The 13801-nt window shown below is 50.4% G+C and overlaps 2 protein-coding genes across 2 annotated transcripts in view; both read left to right on the top strand.

The window, feature by feature from the left end:
• The window catches only part of lyst (lysosomal trafficking regulator), a 68976-nt gene extending 67232 nt beyond the window's left edge, over window positions 1–1744 (top strand). The window contains exons 51-55 of the mRNA XM_080017131.1: window positions 112–251; window positions 359–456; window positions 561–717; window positions 822–893; window positions 1492–1744. Coding sequence (XP_079873257.1) covers window positions 112–251; window positions 359–456; window positions 561–717; window positions 822–893; window positions 1492–1630 — 606 coding nt within the window. The 3' untranslated portion in view covers window positions 1631–1744. The remainder of the gene's footprint in view (window positions 1–111; window positions 252–358; window positions 457–560; window positions 718–821; window positions 894–1491) is intronic.
• Window positions 1745–5169: 3425 nt separating this feature from the next.
• On the top strand, window positions 5170–12850 carry gng4 (G protein subunit gamma 4). The gene is made up of 3 exons (XM_080016932.1): window positions 5170–5199; window positions 6494–6600; window positions 12614–12850. Exons 2-3 carry the CDS (start codon window positions 6502–6504, stop codon window positions 12740–12742), a joined length of 228 nt encoding a protein of 75 aa, XP_079873058.1. The 5' UTR covers window positions 5170–5199; window positions 6494–6501; the 3' UTR covers window positions 12743–12850.
• The last annotated feature ends 951 nt before the right edge of the window (window positions 12851–13801 follow it).

The following is a 13801-nucleotide window of genomic DNA, read 5'->3' as shown; positions in this document are numbered from 1 at the left end:
TCGATATATCGATCTTGTGTATATTTCGTCCAGAAATGTGTATACTATAGGTGTGTAAACCAACTGCCTGTGTTGTCTGGTTTTTTTTGTTTGTTTTGGTGGTGAACTTAGCCGTCGGAGATGGAGGTGGAGTCCCAGGTGCATCTGTACGGCCACACGGCGGAGGTCACCAGCCTGTTTGTCTGCAAGCCCTACAGCGTCCTCATCAGCGTCAGCAACGACGGCACCTGCATCCTCTGGGACCTCAACAGGTGAGCGGCGACGCCCTTCCTGTCGGCGGGGGGGGGTCTCAAAATGTACGAGCGCCTTCCGGGCGTCCGACGCCGCGTCCTCAGCGTGCGTTCCCGTCTCGTTCCAGGCTGTGCTACGTGCAGAGCCTAACGGGTCACAAGAGCCCCGTGACGGCGGTGTCGGCCAGCGAGACCACTGGGGACATCGCTACGGTCTGCGACTCAGGTGACGCCCGCCGTCCTTCCGCCTTTGCGCTTGCCCCCTCCTCCTCCTCCCCCTCCCCCTCCCTCCCCTTCCTTTTTGACCGTTCCCGCCCGCTTGTTTTCCAGTCGGGGGAGGCAGCGACCTCCGCCTGTGGACGGTCAACGGCGACCTGATCGGCCACGTCCACTGCAGAGAGATCATCTGCTCGGTGGCCTTCTCCAATCAGCCAGAGGGCGTGTCCGTCAACGTCATCGCCGGGGGGCTCGAGAACGGCGTTGTCAGGTAAACGCGGGACGTCTGGCGTCGGCCTCGAGCCCCTCTCTTCCCCTTTTTTCGAAAGTAAGCCAACCTGCCGCCTTTTTTGTTTCCAAAACGCTCCCGTCCAGGTTGTGGAGCACCTGGGATCTGAAACCGGTCAGAGAGATCACCTTTCCCAAGTCCAGCAAACCCATCATCAGGTATTCACGCCGGAGCTCGTACTCTTCCTTGCCTTCTTTTGATATCCCTGCCATCTGGGATTTTTGGGTCGTTGACTCGTGGAATCCCTCTCTCCGTGGAGGTTTTTTCTTTTTTTCTTTTCTTCAAAAGTCGTCCCTGGCCAATCCAAAAATGAGGCTCAGGGTGAGCAGTTGTGCCAGTGCAGCCGGTAAACAAAGCAGATGCTCACCCACCAGCGTCAAAAATGAATAAATCTAAAGTGAATGCAACGACGACTTCATTTCTTTAAGTCGTCATTGCATCACTTTGGCTTTGAAGGAATTCAAAATCTGAAATGTCTGACAGTTTTATTCCACGGTCAATTTGCCAGTTTGGATGATGGGATGTCGCTTTTTGCAGAGTACTGTCTTACCAGAGTGCTAAGTATGGAATCAATCAATCAATACTGCAGCAGTGGGCGGCGTAGAGAAGTGCTGTCCATCTAAGTGTGTGTGTGTGTGTGTGTGTGTGTGTGTGTGTGTGTGTGTGTGTGTGTGTGTGTGTGTGTGTGTGTGTGTGTGTGTGTGTGTGTATGCGCGTGTGTGTGTGCTTGTACGTGTGTGTGTTTCCCTCCCCTAGCCTGACATACTCCTGTGATGGCCACCACCTCTACACGGCCAACAGCGAGGGCACGGTGATGGCCTGGTGCCGCCGGGACCAGCAGCGCATGAAGCTGCCCATGTTCTACTCCTTCCTGAGCAGCTACGCAGCCGGCTGAAGCCCTCCCAAGTCTCACACACACACACACACGCGCAGAGACTCCTGACCCCCCCCGCCCGATCCCCCGGACCCCCCGTCCTGCTCGCAGCATAAAGCCACTCTTATGGAAATAGTATTTAAAGTGTATATATATTTATAGACCGACCAAAACGGGAGCCCCGAGCGAGTCCGGACTTTGGCCGAGAGGATGCAACAGACTAGTTTTGTACAACGCCAATACCTGAGTGTGTGTGTGTGTGTGTGTGTGTGTGTGTGTGTGTGTGTGTGTGTGTGTGTGTGTGTGTGTGTGTGTGTGTGTGTGTGTGTGTGTGTGTGTGTGTGTGTGTGTGTGTGTGTGTGTGTGGTTGGGTGGGTGCGCGTGGGTGCATGTGTGCGCGTGCATTGGTCCAAGTTAATCCTTTCAGTTGGGCGTCTGCACCTTTTGAGTCTCGCCAACTTTGTGATGCTTTGTGATGCTCCGTCATGCTGGTGTTGGACACGGCCGACGCCTGGTGAAGCGACACATCAGCCGGACCGGGGGCCACGGGAGGCGGCAGCCGGCCCTCGCGGCCGGTTGACGGGCTGAAGATTTCGGATGATTAACGTGGTTTCTGTTTTGTCCTCGCCTGGTGTTCATACTTGTTGCATGTTTTGGATGACGACGCGTGCGCGCCGCGGCCCGTCTGCATGTACACCGGCGGACGGCGGGAGCTTCTGCCTTCACGTTCCTCTCACCGGAGCCTTTATCGAACCGTTTGCTTTTGTGTCGCCGTCGCACCTCTGCCGCTACACGACGACGATACTCCTCTTCCCCGGCGCAGCGGAGCCTACAGCACGTCGACGAAATCTGTTAGACGGGGGGGGGGGGGGGGGGGGGGGGTAGCTAAGAACAGCAATTAACACAAAAACCAGCATCGGACGCCACAGTGGCTCCACAGAGTCACAGAGGAAGCTTGTAGAACAGCCTGTCTCACCCTCCGGCTGGAAATTGTTACACAAGGGGCTGCGGCAGGTGGGCGTCGTGAGGGGCGTCAGCAGCTCATTTTAGCGAGTGGAGATCCAGCCGCCCGGCTCCAGGTTCTGTCATCACCTGGAATTATTTACCAATACTCACACGCAAAAACTCCTCCTACGTGGGTATATATGTTCTGTTATACAATGTTCTCTACTTTCCCCACATAGCTTTACTGCTTTCTACCTTGCTGGGTTTTTTTTATTTTTGGTTTGTTTGTTTTTTGTCTTGTTTTTACGTTTTTTTGTTTACGCGGAATTACTCATTCAACGGTAACTCCTCATGACAGTTGAATAGTTTAAGCTGATCTTTCCCTTTGCGATCAAGGGCAGGAAGCCTTGTGCGACGAAAGCACCATCTTACATTTGACGGTTACTCCAAATGGTTTACAAGAAAGGGAAAGTTTCTATTCATTCCATGCCGTCCCCCTCCCCCTTTCTACGACTGTCTTGCTGTCATCCTTCTGTCCTGGACTCAATGAGACTTACCTGCTTGAAGAGGACTATTTTGATGTTACGGTTTGCAGTGCTTTCATGCTCGCATATACAGTATATATATATATATATATATATATATATGTACATATATTTCTGCCCCAGATCCTTTTCCACAACCTGCTCTTGGGCACGTATGGGATTGTATGTACACTGAAATACTTTTTTTTTTGTGCTTTCTGGAAAAAAAGGTAATATTTTTCTGTCTATAAATTAAGCTATGCATAATTTAATATCATTGTTACTTAAAGGTGTGTGTGTGTGTGTGTGTGTGTGTGTGTGTGTGTGTGTGTGTGTGTGTGTGTGTGTGTGTGTGTGTCCCCTGCTTTTTGAAGTTTTGGTGTTCTTGAAAGAGTGATCAGAACATTTTATATATGTATGTATATATAAAGTGCACATACATACATTATACTGTGTGTGTGTGTGTGTGTGTGTGTGTGTATATATATATATGTATGTATATATATATATATATGTATGTATGTATATGTATGTATATATATATATATATGTATGTATGTATATATATATATATATATATGTATGTATGTATGTATATGTATGTATGTATGTATATATATATATATGTATGTATATATATATGTATGTATATATATATGTATGTATATATATGTATGTATATATGTATGTATGTATGTATATATGTATGTATATATATATATATATATATAGTGTCTGTTTTGGTTGTCGAATGATTTGGGGGGAAAATGTAATTAATCTGCTGCAAATTATCAGTGTTTAAGTTATGTCAACAAAAATAAATCCTATATACAATTCTCCTTACTTAAATGTTATACCAAAATATAATGGCGGATAAAAAATGCATTTTATCAGATTTTCAAAGCTTTATTGACTGTTTTGCATTTCCTTGAATCGGCTCACTCCGCTACATCCGTGTTGACGTAACAGACTAGAAACAGGAAGTTGTGCCGCTTCCTCATGGCAACCTACTGTAGTCAACGTTACACGTTGGATGAACTGCAACTATTGCAAAAAAATTGTGCTGAATAAAATACTGTTATTCAAGACATGCTAAAAAATACTATGTGAGTAATGTGAAGAGACATCTTTTATTTATTTTAATGATTATCAATATTTTTATTATCATCGTTATTATTATAATCATTATTATTCTTTAGTCTTAAATGTTTGCCGGCAATTAACATTTTAATAAGGCTTGGTTTGAATATTAAAAAAATTAAAATTTCAAAAGGCCAACCGCTCCTTTAATATTTTTGCTAACGAGCGGTGGCGTCTGTGGGGTGGGGGGGGGGAACCCGGCGATGACGTCATAGCTGATGTCAAACGAAATGGGGAAGCCTCAAAAAACACCCCAGTGGGTCCTGCGGTCCTATTGCGAATTAAAAAAAAAATAAAAATAAATACATATCCTTCCTTGCTGGAGCGTTTTTGGTTGTTGTTTTTTTTGTTTCTTTTTTTTTTTTGGTTATGATTTCCCACTTCCAACCTGTTGTTATTATTATTATTGTTATTATTATTATTATGAATACTATTTTTTTTTTCGAAGACGCTTCTGGGTCTTTAGATTGAGTGCTTACATATTATCATCATCATTATTATAATTATTATTATTATTATTATTATTATTTATTTCCATCATAAAGACGTCCATGCGCATGCGCCCTCCCGTCACGGAGCCAGCGGCTGCTCGATCGCGGACTGAACCTTTAACGCGTGCGTGCGTGTCCGTGCGCGCGCCTTCTGCTCCCGGTCTGACCACAACGCGACGCGACGCGCGGGGGGGGGGCGGGGAGGGGGCTTCCTGCACCGTCCTTCTCCACACTTTGACAGCTCCTCCACCCTTCCTCCGCTTCCTTTCGGCCTTTGTTTTTTTTTTTTTTTTGTTGTTTTTTTTTTTAATAAATAAACTACCTCCGACGCCACCCCACCCACCCCCAGCCCCATTTTTTTGGGTGGAGTCAATCCAGGAATAAAAAATAAAAATAAAAAAAAAAAATAGTGGGGGGTGGGGGTGGGGGTGGGGTGGGGGGGAATAAAGATCTCGAGGCATCGCCGGGGAAAGCGCGCACATCGTTCCAGGTAAGGAGGAGGCGAGGAGTCTCCATCCGAGGGTGGATGAGGTTGGGTGGGGATGGGGAGGGTGGCGTTCACCCTTATTCTCCGTTCGTTTTGTTTTTTCTTTGTTTTTTTTTCCTCTTTTTTTTTTTTGTAATTTTTTTTTTTTTTACCAAATCTGGAATAATTAAAGGACTGCGTCTGTGCGCGCGCGCGCGCGTGTGTGCGTGCGTGCGTCTTTATTTGTTGTTTTCTCAGAGAATTGAATCTTTGTGGAACGCGTGCACGGCAGAGTAATCAGGGCTTTCCAGTGGGGGCGTCATTAACAGCTTCATATTGGCTCCATTAATATCACCATTTCAGGGTGCGACCTGAAAAAGAAATGTTCCACCTATTTCTCTCTCTCGCTCTGTCTCTCTCTCATATATATATATATATATATGTATATGTATATATATATATATATATATGTATATATATATATATATATATGTGTATATGTATATATATATATATATATATGTATATATATGTGTGTGTGTGTGTACAGTATATACGACAATAGCAGCTCTGCTCTCGATGTCAATGGAATAAAACAATGGATGCTCTATACCAGATACATATTTCATGTCACAGCATTTGACTTGAAGTGTCTGTGTTTTTTTGTTTTTTTTTAATTTATTTATTTATTGTTATACATAATTAAAAACAAACAAAAAAAAAAAGCTCCCCGTAGCCTGTGTTAGAGCAGCGGGCTGGGCTCCCGGGCTCTCCACCGCGGCGGCATTGGAAGGGATCCGGAGGTGATAGCCGCTGCAGGCCCGTGTGGGCTTTCCCCCCTCATCCGTCAGCGGAGGATCCTTGAGGATCAGCTGCCGCTGCCCTCCGTCTCCAAGCCCGCTTGTTCGCCCGGCCTATTGCCCCCTAAAAACGAGCCGGAGGGGAGGGTGGTGGGGGTTGTTAGAGGGGGGTGGCGGTGGAAGTGCACGGTGTATTGCGTGCCTAGTCTGGTCACCTGGCTCTTTTTACTGTTTTTGGAGGATCGTCCAAAGATCGTGTCGTCGGGATCCGGTCGCCGCACGTTTCCTGTAAAGACAGTGAGAACCAGGTCACGGGCGGTGGGGGGGGGGTCCGCATCCCCGTCCTCCCACTACCCTCCCACGCTCGATTAACCGCCTTTCAAATGACGGGCGAGCCGCTGACCAGCGGCTGACGCGGGGAGCGTCCTTTAGGCAAGACGCTCCGGGCCGAACGGCGCGGGCGGACGGTCCCCGTCCGTCGGCTCCACGCCTGTGTTTTGTTCCCCTCCCGCGCACAGGAAGCGCCATGAAGGACGGCATCGCCAACAACAGCACGGCCAGCATCTCCCAAGCCAGGAAAGCGGTGGAGCAGCTGAAGATGGAGGCCTGCATGGACAGAATAAAGGTAACAGGGACGCCTTCCCAACGCCGCCTCTTCACCCAGGAAACTTTTTGTGGTTGTTGTGGTTGTTGTTGTTGTTGTTGGTTGGTTGGTCCTCGTAGCACGCTGCTCTAGGAATAGGAAAAACATGGCCTCAATCTTAGAAATAATCAATAGATCTAATTTTACCGATAATAACGATCAACTGAGCGGCCTCGGATGAGTATGTGCTGCATTCGACTCGCCTCGAGAAACACCGCGTTCAGTAAATAAAAAAACAAGAAGCTCGTTCTCGGGACGGCCCTCGGTGAAGAGGTGACTCTTGAACTCAGCAGGGGAGTTGTGACGAAAGATTCGGGAAAATCCAACGACTCGTTTCAACCGAGTTCCTGAGACGGAAGCTTCCGTCGCCACGAAGCGGCGTCACGACCCGGGGGTGAGGCTCGTTCTGGCCGGAAGCGACGACGACGTCGAACCCAGCGCGGCCTTGGCATTTTTGATCTTGCAACACAAAAGCGAACATTGTTAGATCGTCGTCCCCCCCTTTTCTTTTCTTTTTTCTTCTCCCCGAGCGGTGACTCGAACGCCGCCGAGAAGCTCCGGCCCACAGGGCGTCATCGGGGCGCAATCGGGGCGTAATTGGGACGTCCACGGGGCGTAATCGGGGCGTAATTGAGACGTCCACGGGTCGCAATCGTCGCGTAATTGGGACCTCCTCGGGGCACAATCGGGGCGTCCTCGGGGCGCGGTCGGGGCGTAATTGGGACGTCCACGGGGCTCAACCGGGGTGTAATCGGGACGTCCACGGGGCGTCCATGTGCTTTTACCGCGGGCCCAAGCGCGGGAGTTGTGACGTGCTCGGGCGTCAACAACAACAACGACCTCACCTACATCATGACTGAGCGAGGACCTGCCTTCCTTGTTTAATACCCCTGGGCCTTTCCCTGCGCGTTTATCTGCTGTTCATATACTGTTTATATACTGTGTATGTATATATACAGTTTATACTCTATATATACACAATGTATTTGCATGCTGAAAATGATGACGATGCGTCGTGATTTAAGCTTCGACTCTTTTTGAGCTTTGGATCTTGACGTTACTTGGTAAAATGAGTCATTCGATTTTCGGAATCTTTATTCATATATATATATATATATATATATACTGTATATACACATAGTTTGTATATATACACATACAGTATATACAGACAGTATATATGTGCTGAAATTAATAGGTATCCTTGATAAAGTTTAACCGAAATGTGGACGTCTACGCTGACATTAAATGTAAATATTATTATTATTATTATTTCTTCACATATACTCATTGTAATGTAATACAGTCGCTATAGTAAAATGGGAGTGTCATGTAGTACTTTAGGGGGGCTACTAGCAGCAAACCACAACAACAGCAATGATCTATTGTCACAGGTCGCGTCCCACGTTTCACCCGTTAGAACAGGTGGATACAGGCGGTATCGGTTGTCACAGTGATATTAACGCTACCCGACGGAGGCGGTACCTCTGTGGGGGGGAGCCGCGGCGATGGCCGACCAGAACGCGCCGCAAGGTCGCTCCCGTGGCAACGGGCAAAGCACGTTCCCCGAATCCACTTTGAACCGGGAGCGAAATGGAGGCTGACAATGAGAAGAGCAGTTCAAGTTCAAGAGTTCATTTGTGACATACGTACATATGCATCGGTTTTGCCTCGCATCGGCAGCATTCTTGAAGGTCAAAGGCCGTGTTTTTGGATATCGGACCGGGTCTCTTGTCCGAACACCAGAACACCCTTGAAGGACGCTGGAGGTCCGGCGTTTTTCAACCCTGGCCTTATTAAAAAACAACAAAAACAACAACAACAACGTCTGATCTCCTCTTGGAGAGCGGGAAGTTCACCGCGTCGTCGGACAGTCTTCATACGCTTCACCCAGGAAAACGGCGCGAACCCCCGTCTTTTTCTCCGGGTTTCTCCGGGTCTCATACGGTGGGCTCCACCGCGCTCCACCTGTGCTGACGTGAGACACTAGAAACAGGAAGCCGCGCCGCTTCCTCCCGGCGACCCAAACGCCAGAGCAGATCCGGACGTCACGGCGCGTGGTCAGCATCGTTCGGAAGCACGGTGACGTGGGGCCGGAGCCGGGGCGCCGCTTCTCGTCGGCTCAGTTCGTTGCTGTGAACGGCGCGCGCCGGGCCGACCGACCTGAGGTGGAGATATTCTCGCCAGCAGTTTCCGTGACAACAAATCGCCTCCTGTTGACCTCATTTGACCAGCTGGGAAACCCTTTTCAGAGCGCGCACGCGTGTTTCCATTGAGCGTTTTTTCATAAAAGGCGGCGTCTCCTCATTGGGCCCCGGAGTGATTCCTCCATCGGCCTCCAAGCTGTTCACGCACACTCACTGGCAACGTAATCAGCCCTCTCCCAGCGCAACAAATGTGGCCTATAAACCATATATTTTAAGATATATGTATGTATATATATATATATATATATATATCCTCCGAGCAGATCTTTTCAAAGAGAAAAGGGTGATCGGAATCAGAACGAGTCAGGGTCGGGTCAGAAGGGCTTGTTCATATACTTCATACATTCATACTTCATATTTCATATACATATTTACAAGAACATTCTCATAAACAGGGAAGTTGTCGTGGCGAGGCTTGGTGCGTTTCCCTGGACGATGAGCCCGAAAAATAAAATGGTAAAATACAATACAAATTATGATAATAATAAAAAATAAAATAAAAATAGACCAAATATACCCAAATAGACCAAAAAATACACAAAATAAATTTAAAAAGAATATATGCAGAATATACAAAATGGTATTGCATGCGCAGCATAAATGAGTGGTTTAAATGATTTATAGGGTATAAATTATAAATGATGACTACAAACTAATAACTAAGTTATTACAGAGTCTACGGCGCTAATGATTATGCCAAACCTCAAGTTGGCGCCTGGGATCTGTATTTTAAAACGCCTTCCGGTTTGACGTCAGGTGACACTGTAAAGACTGTCACCTGGGGGCTTTAAAGGAAGTTTAAAAAAATGAGCTTTTTGCTTATCTTATCTTATCTTATCTTATCTTATCTTATCTTATCTTATCTTATCTTACCAAATTCAGACGACAATGTCGATGCCAATTTCATCCCTGTGTGTCCAGAACTGATATAGTGACAATGCTAACCGTGTTAGCGCAATGCATGGCCGCAGATGGAATCAGCTAGCCTAGCTCCTGTGGAACGAGGGAACTACACCTCCTGGCGTCTCGCAAGCTGAGTTGTGATTGTGCCCCAGTCCTTCTTAGCCGACGCCACTTTCACCACGCCGGCTTTCAACGCGGGGTGTGACAGTCTGGGCAGTTTTAGGTTTTCATGAGAGTCCCGTGAATTATTTGCGATCGATTTGTTTCCCCCACTCTGCGTCACTCAGTGTCAGCGCTCGTGATCCTTCAAAACACGAGCTGAGTTGAGTTACAACGACCGAAACGTGCATTTGGGCGGAGGATGTCGTCGACATTTCTACGATCCAGGTCCGGGAGAAATTGACCGGTTGCACTGTGTGGTAAATGTTAAAAACCGCTGCTACAGCACGTGTGTGGATGTGGGGGGACCTCCACCCGGGGCCCCCAACAGGCCTGCAGCAGCCTCAGCGGCTCTCATCCATCACGGATGGAGCCACTGACATTGACAATGGCGGTGAACTGAAGGCGGAGGCAGTAGATCGTGGTGAACTGGAGGCAGAGGGGGTAGAGGGTGGTGAACTGGAGGTGGAGGCGGTAGAGGGTGGTGAACTGGAGACGGAGGCGGTAGAAGGTGGTGAACTGGAGACGGAGGCGGTAGAGGGTGGTGAACTGGAGGCGGAGGCTGTAGTGTGTGGTGAACTGGAGGCGGAGGCTGTAGAGCGTGGTGAACTGGAGGAGGCGGTAGAGGGTGGTGAACTGGAGATGGAGGCGGTAGAGGGTGGTGAACTGGAGGCGGAGGCTGTAGAGCGTGGTGAACTGGAGGCGGAGGCTGTAGAGTGTGGTGAACTGGAGGCGGAGGCTGTAGAGCGTGGTGAACTGGAGGAGGCGGTAGAGGGTGGTGAACTGGAGGTGGTGGCGGTAGAGGGTGGTGAACTGGAGGTCGAGGAGGTAGAGGGTGGTGAACTGGAGGTGGTGGCGGTAGAGGGTGGTGAACTGGAGGTCGAGGAGGTAGAGGTTGGTGAACTGGAGGCGGTAGAGGGTGGTGAACTGGAGGTGGAGGCGGTAGAGGGTGGTGAACTGGAGGTTAAGGCAGTAGAGGGTGGTGAACTGGAGGTGGAGGCGGTAGAGGGTGGTGAACTGGAGGCAGTAGAGGGTGGTGAATTGGAGGTGGAGGCGGTAGAGGGTGGTGAACTGGAGGTGGAGGCGGTAGAGGGTGGTGAACTGGAGGTGGAGGCGGTAGAGGGTGGTGAACTGGAGGCGGTAGAGGGTGGTGAATTGGAGGTGGAGGCGGTAGAGGGTGGTGAACTGGAGGCGGTAGAGGGTGGTGAACTGGAGGTGGAGGCGGTAGAGGGTGGTGAACTGGAGGTGGAGGCGGTAGAGGGTGGTGAACTGGAGGCGGCAGAGGGTGGTGAACTGGAGGTGGAGGCGGTAGAGGGTGGTGAACTGGAGGTGGAGGCGGTAGAGGGTGGGGAATTGGAGGCGGTAGAGGGTGGTGAACTGGAGATGGAGGCGGTAGAGGGTGGTGAACTGGAGGCGGAGGCTGTAGAGCGTGGTGAACTGGAGGTGGAGGGTGGTGAATTGGAGGTGGAGGCGGTAGAGGGTGGTGAACTGGAGGCGGTAGAGGGTGGTAAACTGGAGGTGGAGGCGGTAGAGGGTGGTGAACTGGAGGTGGAGGCAGTAGAGGGTGGTGAACTGGAGGTGGAGGCCGTAGAGGGTGGTGAACTGGAGGCAGTAGAGGGTGGTGAATTGGAGGTGGAGGGGGTAGAGGGTGATGAACTGGAGGCAGTAGAGGGTGGTGAACTGGAGGTGGAGGCGGTAGAGGTTGGTGAACTGGAGGCGGTAGAGGGTGGTGAACTGGAGGTGGAGGTAGTAGAGGGTGGTGAACTGGAGGTGAAGGCGGTAGAGGTGGTGAACTGGAGGCAGTAGAGGGTGGTGAACTGGAGGTGGAGGCGGTAGAGGGTGGTGAACTGGAGGCAGTAGAGGGTGGTGAACTGGAGGTGGAGGCGGTAGAGGGTGGTGAACTGGAGGTGGAGGCGGAAGAGGGTGGTGGCCTGGAGCCTTTTCTTGCTGCTACAGTGGTTTTAGCAGTAACCGTATCCTGAGAAATGACGTTTAAAAACAGGTTATTGAAAGTTTAATTTAAAATGTGAAATAAAAAGGCACTAGTCCCTAATAGGTCCTAGTATTACATTTTTATAAACAAATAACTATTGGAATGGTTACTAGTATGTAATAAATAAGTACTAGCACCTAATACATTTTGACTTTGACCAATAAAACTAAAATAGTTACTAGTAACTGTTAGAGTAGTGACTAGTAACTGAAATAGAAGTACTAGTAACTTTTAAAAAGTCACTAGTTCATCCTCGGGATTAAAGGGTTAAAACAGCCTGCCACAGTGGAGGGATGTGGAGCGGAGGGAAAGTAGAGGTTCTCAACGCGGGGTCCGGGGACCTCCAGGGGGCTCCTCCAACGTGTCTCGCGGGCGTGCACGGCAAAACATCCGCCTGAACGACGATCTCCTCAGATCGGGGGCCCCCTGGGCGCTGGACCCGGCCCCCCGTGGCCCCCGTGGCCCCCGTGGCCCCCGCGCTGGAACGCCGGAAGCGTTTCCCGCAACGAGTGAAAGCCCGAGGGCGTGAGCGGCGGCCGGCTGGGCAGGAACCTCGGACGGCCCCCGGGGTCTCCGCCCACAACCCCGGGCTCCTGTCTCTCTCCCCGACGCAGCTCCCGCTCTCGTGTTTCTGTTTCGGGCCGGGTGGAGGCGGGGGCGGCGAGGGGAACCCCACCCTTGCGCTCGGCCGCGCTCCGCTCAAACTGTCTTTTCTTTGCCTCTCCGCTCGCAGGTGTCCAAAGCCGCCGCCGACCTGATGGCGTACTGCGACGCCCACATCCGCGACGACCCCCTCATCGTTCCGGTGCCGGCCTCCGAGAACCCCTTCCGGGAGAAGAAGTTCTTCTGCACCATCCTCTGATGGCCCCCGCCCCCGCCCCGCGCCCGCCCCGCTGACGAGAGCCTATTCCCCAGGGTTTTTTCGGGCACGGCCCGACCTCTCTGTATTCACCCCACCCCGACCCCTAACCCCACCCCACCCCGACCTGAAGCCACTGGCTGTGGGAGTTGAGTTGAGTTTGAGTTTTTATTCCCCAGGTGGACACTCAGCTCTGTCCCGGCGGCTGAAGGTTTTTTTGGGGGGTTTTTTCGGGGGGGGGGGGGGTTTTCGGGGCGGGGCGGTCAGCTACCAAACTGGCAACCCAAGTGAGCGTGATGATCATGTCTTGTTAAATAGGTTTGTTATAGCTTTGTTATTAGAGAACAGCCTTGCTCAGTGCTTAATGGGATGAGAGACGTTTCTTTTCATTATTATTATTATTATTATTATTATTATTATTATTATTTTGTTGTGCTAGACATATGTGCCTCAGGAAACAAATGTTTGCCCAGTGTTTTAAGCGTTTTAACATCAAATCGAATCCCCCAAAATAGATCCCCCTCCCCCCTGCGCTTCCCAACAATTTGACCACAAACGTTTTGTCTACCTTCAATTTCGACCTCGCCGTTCATTTCAGTGAAGGCATTTTGACAAAGTCGCTCGTCTCCCACGGTGGATCTCACGCCTATTAACCCTTTCCAACCCACGCGGTCATACGACTCCCGGTCAAAGACCATCATCCCGATGCGCGTTGGAGTCGCGCCAGGTGGACGTTTCCCACGCAGTCCTCCGCCGTCTCCTCCCCCGGGGGGCGGGCGCGTGGACGCCCGTCCTTCCGACGCTTGTTTTTCCCGGGCCCCGTTTCCTGAGCCGGTTCGTGTTCTCTCCGCCCGTCCCGTAGAGTGGAAGGCAAAGGCCTGGCGGTGGAGCGGGGGGGGGGGGGGCCCGCGGCGGCACGGCCCCCCCCCCCCCCGCGCTCAATCCCCTTTTTTTTTTTGTGTGTTTTTTTTGTTGATGGTGGCCGCGTCTTTTGGGCTGGGCGGTAGGTCACAGCGCAGACCTCTGCCGCCCCCCCCGCAGGCATCCCCCCCCCTGTCCGTC

The sequence above is a fragment of the Zeus faber genome (genome assembly GCF_960531495.2).
Source record: "Zeus faber genome assembly, chromosome: 16".
Classification (NCBI taxonomy): Eukaryota; Metazoa; Chordata; class Actinopteri; order Zeiformes; family Zeidae; genus Zeus; species Zeus faber.
The sequence above is the reverse complement of the archived record's forward strand: the minus strand, read 5'-3'. Positions and strand labels throughout refer to the sequence as shown.

Bases quoted from the DNA above. Each gene is read 5' to 3' on its own strand.
- gng4 (XM_080016932.1), top strand. From the start codon at position 6,502: ATGAAGGACGGCATCGCCAACAACAGCACGGCCAGCATCTCCCAAGCC. The intron at 6,601-12,613 runs GTAACAGGGACG...CTCCGCTCGCAG, and splicing joins CCTGCATGGACAGAATAAAG to GTGTCCAAAGCCGCCGCCGA.